Source organism: Pelodiscus sinensis, chromosome 23, assembly GCF_049634645.1.
Source record: "Pelodiscus sinensis isolate JC-2024 chromosome 23, ASM4963464v1, whole genome shotgun sequence".
In the NCBI taxonomy this organism is placed as follows: domain Eukaryota; kingdom Metazoa; phylum Chordata; order Testudines; family Trionychidae; genus Pelodiscus; species Pelodiscus sinensis.
Window position 1 is genome coordinate 17,396,772 of NC_134733.1, and position 12,151 is coordinate 17,408,922.

Consider the following 12,151-nt stretch of genomic DNA (forward strand, 5'->3'; position numbering starts at 1 on the left):
AATGTGATGCCAATATTTAAAAAGGGCTCTCGAGGTGATCCTGGCAATTACAGACTGGCAAGTCTAACGTCGGTACCGGGCAAATTGGTTGAAACTATAGTAAAGAACAGAATTGTCAGACACAAAGATGATCATAATTTGCTGGGGAAAAGTGCCCATGGTTTCTGTAAAGGGAAGTCATGCCTCACCAATCTACTCGAGTTCTTTGAGGGTGTCAACAAGCATGCGGACAAAGGGGGATCCAGTGGCTATAGCAATCCTGACTGTGGGTCCGGATCTGATCCATGAGACACCTAGTGTGACGGTTATGGCAAAGCAGTGTCTTGGTCAGCTATTCAGTCATGCACCTAAGATACCAGCCATGGGCAGAGGGGCAGCCTTCGCATGGGGCTGTCTTGCACCTCCATGAACTGGTCACTGCTCAGAGGCTGGCCAGCCTGAGAGTGCCCCCTCATAGCCTGGGGGTGGGACAGAGGGGTTCCTAGGCAACGGGGGAAGTAAGGATGCAGATTTAAAATGAACAAAATGAAGTATTTCTTCACACAGCAACAGTCAACCTGTGGAACTCCTTGCCAGAGGATGTTGTGAAGGCCAGGACTTTAACAGGGTTAAAAAAAGCCCTAGATAAATTCACAGAGGGTAGGTTCATCAATGGCTATTAGCCAGGATGGGCAGGGCTGGTGTCCCTAGCCTCTGTTTGTCAGAAGCTGGGAATGGGTGAATGATTCCCTGTTCTGTTCATTCCTTCTGGGGTAGCTGCCATTGTCGGCAGACAGGACACTGGGCTCGATGGACCTTTGCTCTGACCCAGTGTGGCCGTTCTGATGTTCTCTCTGTGGTTTAGTGGCTGTGCTTTCTGGCCAAGGCTGTTCCAGCTGTGCAGCAGGGCTTGGGGCTTGATATTGTCAGCATTCCACGGGCCAGATGCCCAGCTGATGTAAGACAGGGCAGGGGTGTAGTTTGCCCCACCCGGTTCTCACACAACACCCCTGGGCTCTTCTCAGAGGTGCTTTGTTTCCTTTCCCGGTGCGTTTGGCCTTTGGCAGGGTAGACGTTCATTCCAGCGCCTCCGAGTTTCAAAGTGAGCTGGGCCTTTGTGCCTTGTGCCCTTAGGAATCACACTGCACGGGCCAGTGGGGTGGGGGAGTTATTGCACAGCACTGTGGGAACCAGGGAGGGGCGCTGGGTGCTGCTGGTTTGAAGAGGGGAAGTGAGGGCATGGAATGTGGAATGTTCCTACCCAGCAGGGAATGCCCATAAACAGCTGGAAGGGGAAACTGAGGCTGTTTTCTAGAGCACATGGGAGCTGGCCTGGGACACCAGCTCTTTAAGGGAGGGTAAGGCTGGGCTTCTGGGTCACATGGGGGCCTGAGATCTGGGCACTGTTCCCAGCTCTGTTGAGGATTTGCTGTGTGCTCTTCGGGAGGTCACGTCACTGCTTGGTGCCTCAGTGCCCCCACCTGTCTGTGTTGGACAGGGATGTGTGTGAAGCGTTTCTAGCTGGAGATGGACGATGCTGTAGCAGTGCGTCAAGAGAGCCTTTCGCTTCCCTGGCAGCTCCCTCAAAGGGACTCAGAGCTCTTCTTTCCAACCCTGGCAAAGGAAGCCTCACAGCCTCCGTACATGTCACTTTCCCCTCGAGCTGGAGACTGGACCAAGGAGTCCCGGCTTCCAATCGCCTGCTCTAACCATCAGGTCATCCTCCCCTGAGCACTGGGAACAGAACCCACAGGGGTCACCTCCTCTAACCACTAGGCAGGGGAAAGTTTGTATTTTCTCACTCATGGAAATCCCCATTTCCCACCCAAGATCTGCTTTGGCCGGCTCCTCTGTGATACAGGCCACACTGCCGCTCCTGGATGTTGGCTGTAATGCCTAGATAAACCCCCGCTGGAGAAGGGGAACCCTGAGTGGCCAGGGCAGAAGGGCATCACTGCTCTCTGGTTTAGAAGGAGGCTAGCTCTGGAAAGCGGGCCCCCCCGGCCGCTCTAAGAAGAGGGCAGGATGACTTGACATTCTTCAACTCCTCCTCTAGGGCCTGAGCCAAGCCCACAGCAGCTTCAGGTATCCAGGGGCAAACCCAGACTCCTGTCTGGAGGCGGCATAGGAGCTACAGGGATCGGAAAGCAAATCAAGGGGAGTCACGCACCCAGGCAGAATACGGGGCAAACCTGCTACAGAGCCTGGCTTCCTGGGGAGGCTTGCGTCTGTGCAGCCCTGGCATGATGGGGCCCGATCCCGACTGCGGGCCCCGTTCTGATCCATGAGACACTGTGATGGGGCGTCTGCCCCGCACTGGCCCCATAGGGGTTAAAACCCAGTCCTGGCAGAGGGCTGAGAGCGTGGAGAAGCAGCTGAGGCAGATACGGCCAATTAGGTCCCAGCTGGGGCTGTATAAAAGAGGGCTCCTGGCAGCAGGAGAACACTCATTCTTGCTCCAGCTGTGGAGTTGGAGGGACCTAGTTGCTAGGGAAGCTGGAGGCTTCCTGAGACAGGGCAGAGCTGGGGAGGCCGCAATGCCTGAGAGTACTAGGGCTGCAGGGAGGACAGCAGATCCACCCCCCCCCCCCCCCCCCGCCCCATGCTGGGTTGCCATTTCAGATGAGGCTGGCCCCTGAGGTAAGGGGCTAGATCGGGGTCGGCAACCTTTCCGAAGTGGCGCACTGAGATTTAACCCTCCGGCCCTGGGCTGTGCCGCTCTCCTTGGGGGGGGTGGGCTCTTGGTTTCCTGGGCTCTGCTCTGACTTTTCTTGTGGGGAGGGGAGGAGCAGTGCACGTTTTCCCTGGATGTGGTATGGAGCCTCAGGGCTTCTCCCCCACCCCCAGGAAGCTGGCATTGGCTCCAGTCTTGTGGGGGGCGTAATGCTGGACTGCCAGCACGGGGTGGGGTCAGGGTGGCTGGGGGGTTTCAAGGAAATGACCCAGGCAGGAATGGGTGGGTGACTCATGGGTGTCCCACCCTTCTGGGAGTGGCATCCCCTGGGGATCTGGTCCATGGTGCCTTTACCTTTCTGCCAGGAGCCACCATGGCTTTGGGGCAGGGGGAGCCCCCCACACGTGTATTTTCCTCTCCCCTCGGCTGCCCCCGGAGCCTGGGCAGCATTGTGCTCTCTAGCGCAGTGGTTCTCAAACTTTTTGGTCTGTGGAACACCTGGCTCCGTGCAAACCTTTCCGCAGACTTCCAGTTGCTAATGGAAACTCACTGTTAATTACATAATTATGCCTGAGCCATTTTGCTAGTGCTGCAGCTAGGGAGAATGGTAAATCATTAAACAGATTACACGTTTTAACTTTCTTATGTTAGTTTATCAAACTTTATTTTAAATGAAGTCAAATATTAATTTATATCCCACAAAAGGTTTCAATGTTTTCTTTATGTATGGCAGGGGTGGAGAACTATCAGGCTATGTCTACACTTGCGGCTTCTTGCACAAGTAATATGCAAATGAGGCTAAGCGTGGAATATTGCTGAGCCTCATTTGCATACCTAATGAGCCACCATTTTTTCAGAAGAGACTCTTGCGTAAGAAGGAGCATCTACACTGCCCCTTCTTGCGCAAGAAAAACCCTCTTGTGCAATGCCATTACACCTATTACTTTTCAGGAAGAACGGCGTTGTGCAAGAGGGTTTTTCTTGTGCAAGAAGGGGCAGTGTAGATGCTCCTTCTTGCGCAAGAGCCTCTTCTGAAAAAAAATGAGGCTTGACAATATTCCATGCTTAGCCTCATTTGCATATTACTCGAGCAAGAATCCACGAGTGTAGACAATAGCCTCAACGGGGAACTGCATAAGTGAGAAGAAAAAAACTACTCCAATCCCCCTCTCCCCCCACCCCCAGCATGATCCCATCTCACTCCAATTCCCCCATTAACTCCTCGACCCGCACTCCTCCGGTCAGGAGCTTGGGGCGGGAATGGGGGCGGTTCTGAGCACAGCCCCAGTGGGACAGGTGTCCCCATCTTGCCCGTTTGGCCTCAGTGCAGGCCTGGCCCCACAGCTGAGCCCTGTGCCAGTTTTTGGGGTGTGGTTTCTGCTGCCATCTGGTGGTTGTTGGAGAGAGATGCACTTGCTTTACAAGCCTGGCCCTGGTGCTCTGTGGATGACAAGGGGTATAATGGGGTGTTCTTCAGACTTGATTCTCCAGTGTTTCCCCTGCATCCCCACATGCCCAGACCTCCCTGCTGTTTGCACTTGCTTTGGGGGAAAGGCATTGTTGTGCTCCAGAATCTTTAAAAAAGGGATTGGTTCATGGCAGCCTGGTTCTCGCCTGCTGCACTGTGTTGCTGTGAGCAGCTAAACAGCTGCCCTGTTCCACCCCAGAAGTGGCTGCATTGCAACAGGGGGTGAGCTGAGCCTTGTGTAGAGTTAGCACTGAGGTGTCTAGTGCTCCTTGTGTGAGAGGCGAACCCCCGCTATTTGGGGGTGATAAATGCTCACCTGCCTCATGAGGCGGCTGCTGCCGACGTGAAGGGAGGGAGCTGTTTTCACGGGCATAGCGATGTCTCTGCTCACAGCAGGATCCTCCAGTGAGCACTTCTTGCTGTTTTTTCCCACCAGATGTTATCCGAGCCAAGCGGCTCCGTGCCGTGGACATTACCTCCAGCAGCTTCCGTCTGACCTGGCCCAGGCTCCTCTCCAACGACATCGGCTACTACGTGCTGGAATATGCCCCCACGGACGACCCGGGGAGGAAGTTGGTGAAGCAAGTGTCTGGAGATCACACCAGTCTCCTCCTGAGCAATCTCTCGCCAGAAACCACCTATGAGGTCGTGCTCATTCCAGAGTCCAACGTGCACTATATCCCTCCGCAGACCACCCGGGTCACCACGCTGGAAGGTAGGACAATTCTGCACGCGACAGGCAGCGCAGGTCTCTGCCCAGACCTGACAGCCGAGGCATGGCTTTGAGAGAGGCCCTGTAGCTCAGCCATGCGGCAGGGGTGTGATCTGCAGGAATCACTCGGTGGCATTTTCTGGTCTGGATTATGCAGGATTAGGCAGCCCCCTTATGTCTTCTGGCTTAAAATCTCTGCAGATTTGGAGGGGAAGATGGGAGGATGATCCCGTCCATCCAGTTCTGTTCACTGTAGGAGACAGAATGCTGGGCTAGATGGACCATTGGTCTGGCCCAGTGTGGCCGTTCTTATGTATCTAGGAAAAAAACCCCAGAATTTAGTGGGCAACTGGAACTTGTCTTGGTCTCCCTGGCTTAACCACTGCCAATCGGCGGATCCCGGCAAGGTCAAGAGAAGCAAAGCACACGCAGGTGGAAAGAGCTCCATAAACCCGCTCTCCCAGCATGCACTTTCTGGCTCTCACAGTGTGACAACCCGTGCATGTGTAGCAGCACCCCCTGGGATGCAGGGTGTTAGTGGGGAAGGAACCTGGCATTGCCGCTCCTGCCTGATCTAAAACTCCAGTGTCTGACCTAAGGCCATAGCAGGCTTCTCATCCTCCACGGGTGACCACTAGAGCAGTGGTTTACAACCTGGGACCGAGTCACAGAACAGCAGGCGCTGGGTCGCCTGGCTGCAGGGGGACCAGGTGACTAGCAGGGGGGCTAAGGCAGCTCCCTCCCAGTCCTGCACTGTGGACCCTGCTGTGCCCCAGACGTGGCCAGCAGCTGGTCCAGCTCCTAGGCGGGGTGGATGGGGCTCCCTGTGCTGCCTCCACCCTGGGCGTTGGCTCTGGGGACCGGGGCCGGTGGGCGAAAGCAGTGCTCAGAGCCACTTGTGCACCTCTGCCTAGGAACCAGACCCGCTGCCAGCCCCTTCCGGGGTGCAGGGCCATCCGCGGTGCCAGGACAGGCAGGAAGCTGCCCCCGCTGCACTGCTCCCTGGGAGCTGGCCGAGGACAGCCCATGCCCACACCCTGAGCACCAGCCTCCTGCCCCAGCCCTGAGCCTCTCCAAACGCAGAGCCCCTCCTACCCTCCAAACGCCTCATCTCCAGCCCACCCCAGAGCCTGCACCCACCCCGAAACCCACCCCCACCCCAGAGCTTCCTCTCACACCCGGAACCCCTCCTTCCCCCAGCTTGGAACCTCCCATTATGCCCCTCCTCCTACCCCACCCCACCCCACCCCAGAGCCTGCACACCCAGATGGAGCCTTCTTCCCCCCCGCCACCTCATCACCCCCCTCCTGGTCCCACTCCAAAGCCCTCACTCTGGTCAAAAGACACAATTACACTGGGTCATCGGCACCAACCATTTTCTTCAACTGGGTCGTGAGGAAAAACGTTTGAAACCTGCGGCCCTAGCCGTGACGTGACGTGGACTCAGTGACCACTAGAGGGTGACATTGTCAACAGGCCTGCTTGCGTCCAGGAGCTGTGAGCAGAAGCTGACCCATTTGAGGGCGAAGGGCTGGCCATGCAGCAAGCTAATACCCTGGGGAAGCCTTTTGAGTTAGAGCAGGGTTGGGTTGCGTTGACGTGTCTGACTAGGGAACCGCCCCTCCCTCCCCGGACTCTAGTGGCTTCCACCTCCAAGACGGCAAATAGGCCCTTGACTTATTTAAGCTGCTCTGGATGCAGACAGCTCTGCTGCCGTGAGTCCCGCCAACCTACGCTTTCCTTCCCCTCCTCCCTGCAGAGGAAATCAGCCCGGCTCGGGTTCTCATCTCGGAGTCCAGGCCACACAGCTTCCGCGTGAGCTGGGCCCCCACGCCGGACAGCGTGGGGAGCTACCAAGTCCTGTACGGGCCACTGCCGGGCAATTCGGCCCAGCTGCTGGAAGTGGACGGGACACACAACAGCACGGTCGTGGAGAACCTGGCGCCCAACACCACCTACTTGGTGACGGTGACAGCCATCTACAAATCGGGGAAGGAGAAAGCCCTGTCGGCCAAAGCTTGTACACAGGCAGGTAAGTGAGCGGGACCCTGTTCTGGCAGCAAACCACCATCCCCTGGCACGGGGTTGAACGGAACAGAGGCTGGTCGTGTTACCTGCGCTCTGTCATCAAAGTGGCAACCTGGGGTCCCTCCAGAACATGGCCACCTCGTTGGCCAAAGCAGACACTGTGGGGGAAACCCTTCTCCCACCCATCGCCTGTGCAAACAAAGCCAACGCCCCTCTGCAAGGGGGCGCCTCGGTGAAAGGACTCCAGCAAGAGAGCAGGTCGGCCAGCCCAGCTAGCAGGGGCCTGAGGTAGGGTGTGGCAGGGGGCCGGTGCAGGGAACGAAGAGCGAGAGCCATAGAATATGGCAGGGCGACAGCACATAGGACTGGTGAAAATTCAACAGTAGGTTTGTGACAAATCGCCCCGTGGCCCCTTACGGAGTCAAGCCCCCCGGAGCATCACAAGCAGCACTGGCTTGGTAGATGCCAGAGACCCCAAGGCCGATGCTGTTGTCCTCTCCTTCCCTGTGGCCTGTGTCTTGGAGCCCGGAGGGATGGAGGGCATGAGCCCCCTCAGGCACTTGGCCAAAACTCCCACACCAGTGTGGTGGGAGTAACTGGGCTGGAAGCTCATGAAGAGGGTGTCTTGTGTCGGGGGCACCCGCAAAGGGAATGTAGCTGGTCAGAGTTGGCAAAATCCGGCCAGATTTACCCCAAATGGATCCGGAGTGAGCAGTGGCAGGGAGCTGACTTGGGGCCGGTTTGCGTGGGCAGGGGTCCGTGTTGCCCAGACTGCTTTGTGTCCGTGTCAGAGCGGAGGCTGAGGACTGAATGGGCCCTGAAAAGGGATCCATCCCCTCCTGCCTGGAGGAGGCCCCCCCGCAGGGCATGGGGAGCCATGCAAAGGGAGTCCAGCTACTGCTCAAGAGCTGTCAACTCCACCCCTTCCCGGTGCCAGAAATGGGCCCGGAAGGAGGGATGACCCTGAGTGGCTGGGCTCCTCTAACCTGCTCTTCCTCCCACCCCCTGGCCAGAGATCTCCAGGGTGAGGCATCTGCGCTTCGAGGACATGGGCCCCAACACCCTGAAGGCCTCCTGGGACTCCGCCGACGGGCCAGTCCTCGGCTACCGAGTGAGGTGCCGGCGGCAGACGGGCCCCTCCTCGCTCCTCAGCGTCTCGCCGCAGATCCACAGCGTGCTGCTGACTGACCTGGCCTCGGGCACTGCCAACAAAGTGTGCGTGAAGCCCGTGTACAGGAGCCAGCCGGGGAAGGGGCTGTGCCGCATGGTGCACATGCAGCCTGGTGAGTCGGCGAGAGGGCAGTGCCGGGGGGAAGGGCTTTGTGAGGGGAGGAGGAAGTGCCATGCTGGCCACTGGTGCCCCTGCATAATGAACCCAAGAGGAAGAGCAAGCCCAAACGCCCGGCCCACCTGCCTCTAGTGGCACTGGCTACTCTGGCATGACAGCGTATTTGGAGCCCGGGGCAGAAGTAGTCTGATTTCGAGGTGCTCGGATCCTGCCCCGTTGCAGAACCTCAGCACCTGTGAAAGTCAGACGCTGCATCCCAGGGGGCTGGTTGGGCAGGATTCTGGCTTGGGATGTGCAGGAGGGGGCCCTGGGGAGATGTCTCCTCTTTCGATCCGGTTTACACCGGACTCCGTGTGAGAAGCGCTGTGGGCCGGGAGGCGGATTCGCTCTGGCTCCCAGGCGGGGGAGCTCTGTTTTAACGGTGTGTTGGGCTCCCTGCCTGTGGGCGCTGAGTGCTGCGACAGCGCTGAGGCCTTTCAGAGGTAACCAGCGTGGCTTTGCCCGGCTTTTCCGAGGCGCGTGCTCCTCACTCTGAGAATCCGGCTCCTTTGAGGAGGGGAGTCCCATAAAAATGGAGGTGCCCAAATCGGAGGCTGCTGACATGTTGATCCCAGAATCCTCCTTCTGTTCTTAGCGAGCCCCATCCAGAGCCCTTGAAGTCAGCAATGGAGCCAGCTTTCACTGCCGTTACAATGCTCTTGTGCGGGGAGCGGGGGACAGGATGGCTTGAACATCCGATTGGCTGCTTTGACCTCACCCAGCTGCCTGTGGTCCCCCTGCCTTGACGGAAGAGAAGCCAGCGGGGAGGCAGCAGCAGGGCGGGAGAAAGTCCAGGGATGCCTCTATGGGAGAAGCAGCGGGTGCGCTGGCAGAGCTGGCGCCAGGCGGAAGTCATGGGTGGTGACGACTCTCCAGAGCAGAGTCACAGGGAGAGGCTGAGTTGAGAGGAGCTTGGAAGGTGAAAACCGACGTGGTCCAGGGGGGAGAGCAGCAGCCAGGGGAGACTGGTGCCTGCAGGGGGAGGGCTGTAGCGTGGCCACCCAGAGGGGCAGGGAGGGGCCACGTGGGGGCACCCCCCAAGTGCTGCTGTAAGTCACCTCTGGTGGCAGCAGCGAGATTCAAAGAGGAGGTGATGCTGTGCGTGACAGGAAAGGAAGCGGATCCAAGTTGAATGGCTGGGGGTGGGGGCGTGATGGGGAAGAAGTGGCGGAAGTTGAGAGAGGAGAAGGGGCAGGCTGGGAGAAGCGCTGTGCTGTGTGGACAGAGGAAAGGTCAGAGTTTGGACTCTGCCCGGCTAGGCAAGGCCAGGGAGAGGGTAGAAAGAAATTCCCACCCACCCCCCACCGGTAAAGGCCTGAGTGATGGTAGAGCTGTGGCGTGAGAGGCGAGGGCTCTCCTGAGAGGCTCAGACAGGCCGCTCTGACCTTTGTCCTGTATGCCCTTTCCAGGGACAGAAGCACAAGGATACAAGCACAGACAGAGAGCGTGAGGGACGCTGGACTGAGCCGTTCCCTTTCACACGAGGGGACAGGACTGGACAAGGAAGAATGGGGAGACCTTGCAGATCGGCTCCCATCCTGCATTTCCCCTTGAGGTGTGTGATTCCCTCTAAGCTCCTGAACTGCTACGTGCCACCCCCAGCTTAGAAAATAGCTTGGCTGGCTGGAGCAAGAAGACGGGCAGATGGATTCCAGCCATGCAATGGGAGCAGGTTAAAAATTGTGCTTCCTTCTGCGTTACCCTTTCCTGTACTCCTCCCCCTGAAAAATAGCGACAGAAGGGCCAAGTGGGAAATCTTTACTGTTGTTTGCTTCCTCTTTTGTTATTTATTCGCTGTCTTGTTGGGGCTTTTGCAGAGAATAAATCCCTTCCCGACACCTTACAGTAAGTGCACCGGTCTTGCACTGATCACAAGAGTCCGGGAGCCAAACTTAGCTCTGTGGTATAACTCCACTGAAGCTACTGGACCAGGGTGAATTGTGGCCTATGAGTCAGTGGATCTAGGAGGCAGATTTAGGGACTAGAGCATGACTACAAAGAGTCAATTCACCTAACGAATAGAGCCTTCCACCCAAACGTCCCATGATGTTCAACAAGCCTCACAACAGGGCTCCTGTCATCCATACCTGCAATGCAGCCCCTTCTGATGTGGGAAGACGACGACGACGATAAAGGCACTTAGAACATGCAGGGACAATCCAGCTAGAAGAATCGCTTGGGGAGAAGAGGGACAACGAGAGGCAAGAACCCATCTAGAGTTTGGCCAGGACATGTCAACTCCCTGACTCTAATGAAGTGCCCTGGGGTGTTTAATAACCACAGCCTGGTCACACCTTAGGGCTGTGACTCTCTCAGAAGACTGGCAGTCTTGGTCTGATTAACTCCCAGGAATGGAGTGGCAGGGTTGTTCCAGGTCACGGTGAACGTGCACAGGCAGAACTGTGTGAAGGAAGCTTGCACAGGACTTGTCTTATCAACACTGCTTCAATCTGTCAGTTACAGGGATGCTAAATTCCCCCCTCCCACACGCCCACACACCCCAAGTCTGCTCAGAAATGAAGAGATTTCAGAAAATCCTGCTCTTCCCCTCACCCCTACTGCTGGTACCAGGTTACACCCTTTTCTGCCTTCTGTGGGGATCAAGTGGTGTGTAAGAGGCACAGTAAGGCCAGCTCAGGTCGGTCTCTCACACACACACACAACATGGTTGGGCTAGCTGGGCTCCGCAGGTGGAAGACCCAGAATGACCTGGAGACGGGAGATTAATTTACTCTCATGTCCTGAGACACGTCCCATTGAGTGGGTTGGAGTCCCATCAGCAGAGCAATATGGGGAACCTCTCAGAACCTGCCTGTTCGCACTCCCCTAGACCATCATCAGGAGCCTTCCCCCACCATCCTAGTCACATCGAGAACTTTTTCTTACTGCGGCTGCCCTGCATGTAAAGGAGATGGCTGCGGGAGACGCACTGCTTAGCTGTCCTCTCGCCCCCCCAGGCTGGGCCCTGCTGCCTTCTCGGGATGGGAAAGTGCGTATGTGGAAATGAGGCTGCGGATCTTTTTAGTACCTAATGAAAATGCCATTTGGGAGGTGCAGTTCCCCCCGCCAGGGCATGGGAGTGAAGGAAATGTACATACTGCTCGGGGAGCGAGGGCACAGCACCAACACGCATGTATTCCCCTAGAAGCGTGTGCTCTGTTCAGTGTCCATTGCTTATTTACCCTGCATGTGAAGCATTTTAGTAGCTATCCCCTGTGTCTGGGAAGCCATGTGCTAAAGCCTGCAAGCTCACCATGGGCCTGATTCTGCACCATCCGGGAGCGTTGTCGTTGACTTGATTGGACGTAATATATGGCCCTCCGATTAGGTGGCGTACATGGGGCAGACCCCATGAACAAAGATGACAGTCGTCCCTTGACCCCCGCCAGGTAGCTTCCAGAGCCTGTACTTTCTTTGTGGAGGTGTGTGTGTACTTGACTAACATTAACATTAATGGCAAGATGCAGCCTTCTGAATCTTTCACACAATAAGATATACAAGCATCTTGCTAGTTTTTGCTGTAAGATGAAGATTGGTTAATACTGCATAACTCCCTGGCATAACTTACTATACATTAGGATTGCCTTCCCTCTATTGTAATGTGTCCTTTTGAAGACAGTAAATTCAATATACAACACAAGATCTGTTGAGTTGGAATGATTCTTTCCTGCTGGCAAAGCTGCTAAAGGTAATTTTTGCTCTGATGAGAGGCGCTTGCGGAAAACCTGGTATTCGTTTTAATTATAAGTGACTCTATATAATTGTTCACATGCCACCATGGTCAGTGGCTGTGACAAGAATTGATGAAGGAGATACTCAAAGTGTACAGTTTTAGGGAGACTCTCTTTATATACATTGGTTAAGGAATATATAGAACTGAATAAAAAGTACCATTAAAATATGTGTCCAACATGTATCATAGCCAAGCTCATGTTGTTTGAGAATCCTCAGTTGCTGTAAATC

The 12,151-nt window shown here is 56.1% G+C and overlaps 1 protein-coding gene across 2 annotated transcripts in view; it reads left to right on the forward strand.

Annotated features, from left to right (window-relative positions):
- Positions 1-11,830, forward strand: part of VWA1 (von Willebrand factor A domain containing 1) — a 36,395-nt gene extending 24,565 nt beyond the window's left edge. Inside the window, exons 3-6 of one of the 2 annotated variants that reach the window (XM_006124662.4) lie at positions 4,558-4,836; positions 6,593-6,865; positions 7,875-8,144; positions 9,598-11,830. In XM_006124662.4, coding sequence (XP_006124724.2) covers positions 4,558-4,836; positions 6,593-6,865; positions 7,875-8,144; positions 9,598-9,638 — 863 coding nt within the window. In that variant the 3' untranslated portion in view covers positions 9,639-11,830. The remainder of the gene's footprint in view (positions 1-4,557; positions 4,837-6,592; positions 6,866-7,874; positions 8,145-9,597) is intronic. The other variant, XM_075906422.1, reaches the window with a different exon arrangement.
- The last annotated feature ends 321 nt before the right edge of the window (positions 11,831-12,151 follow it).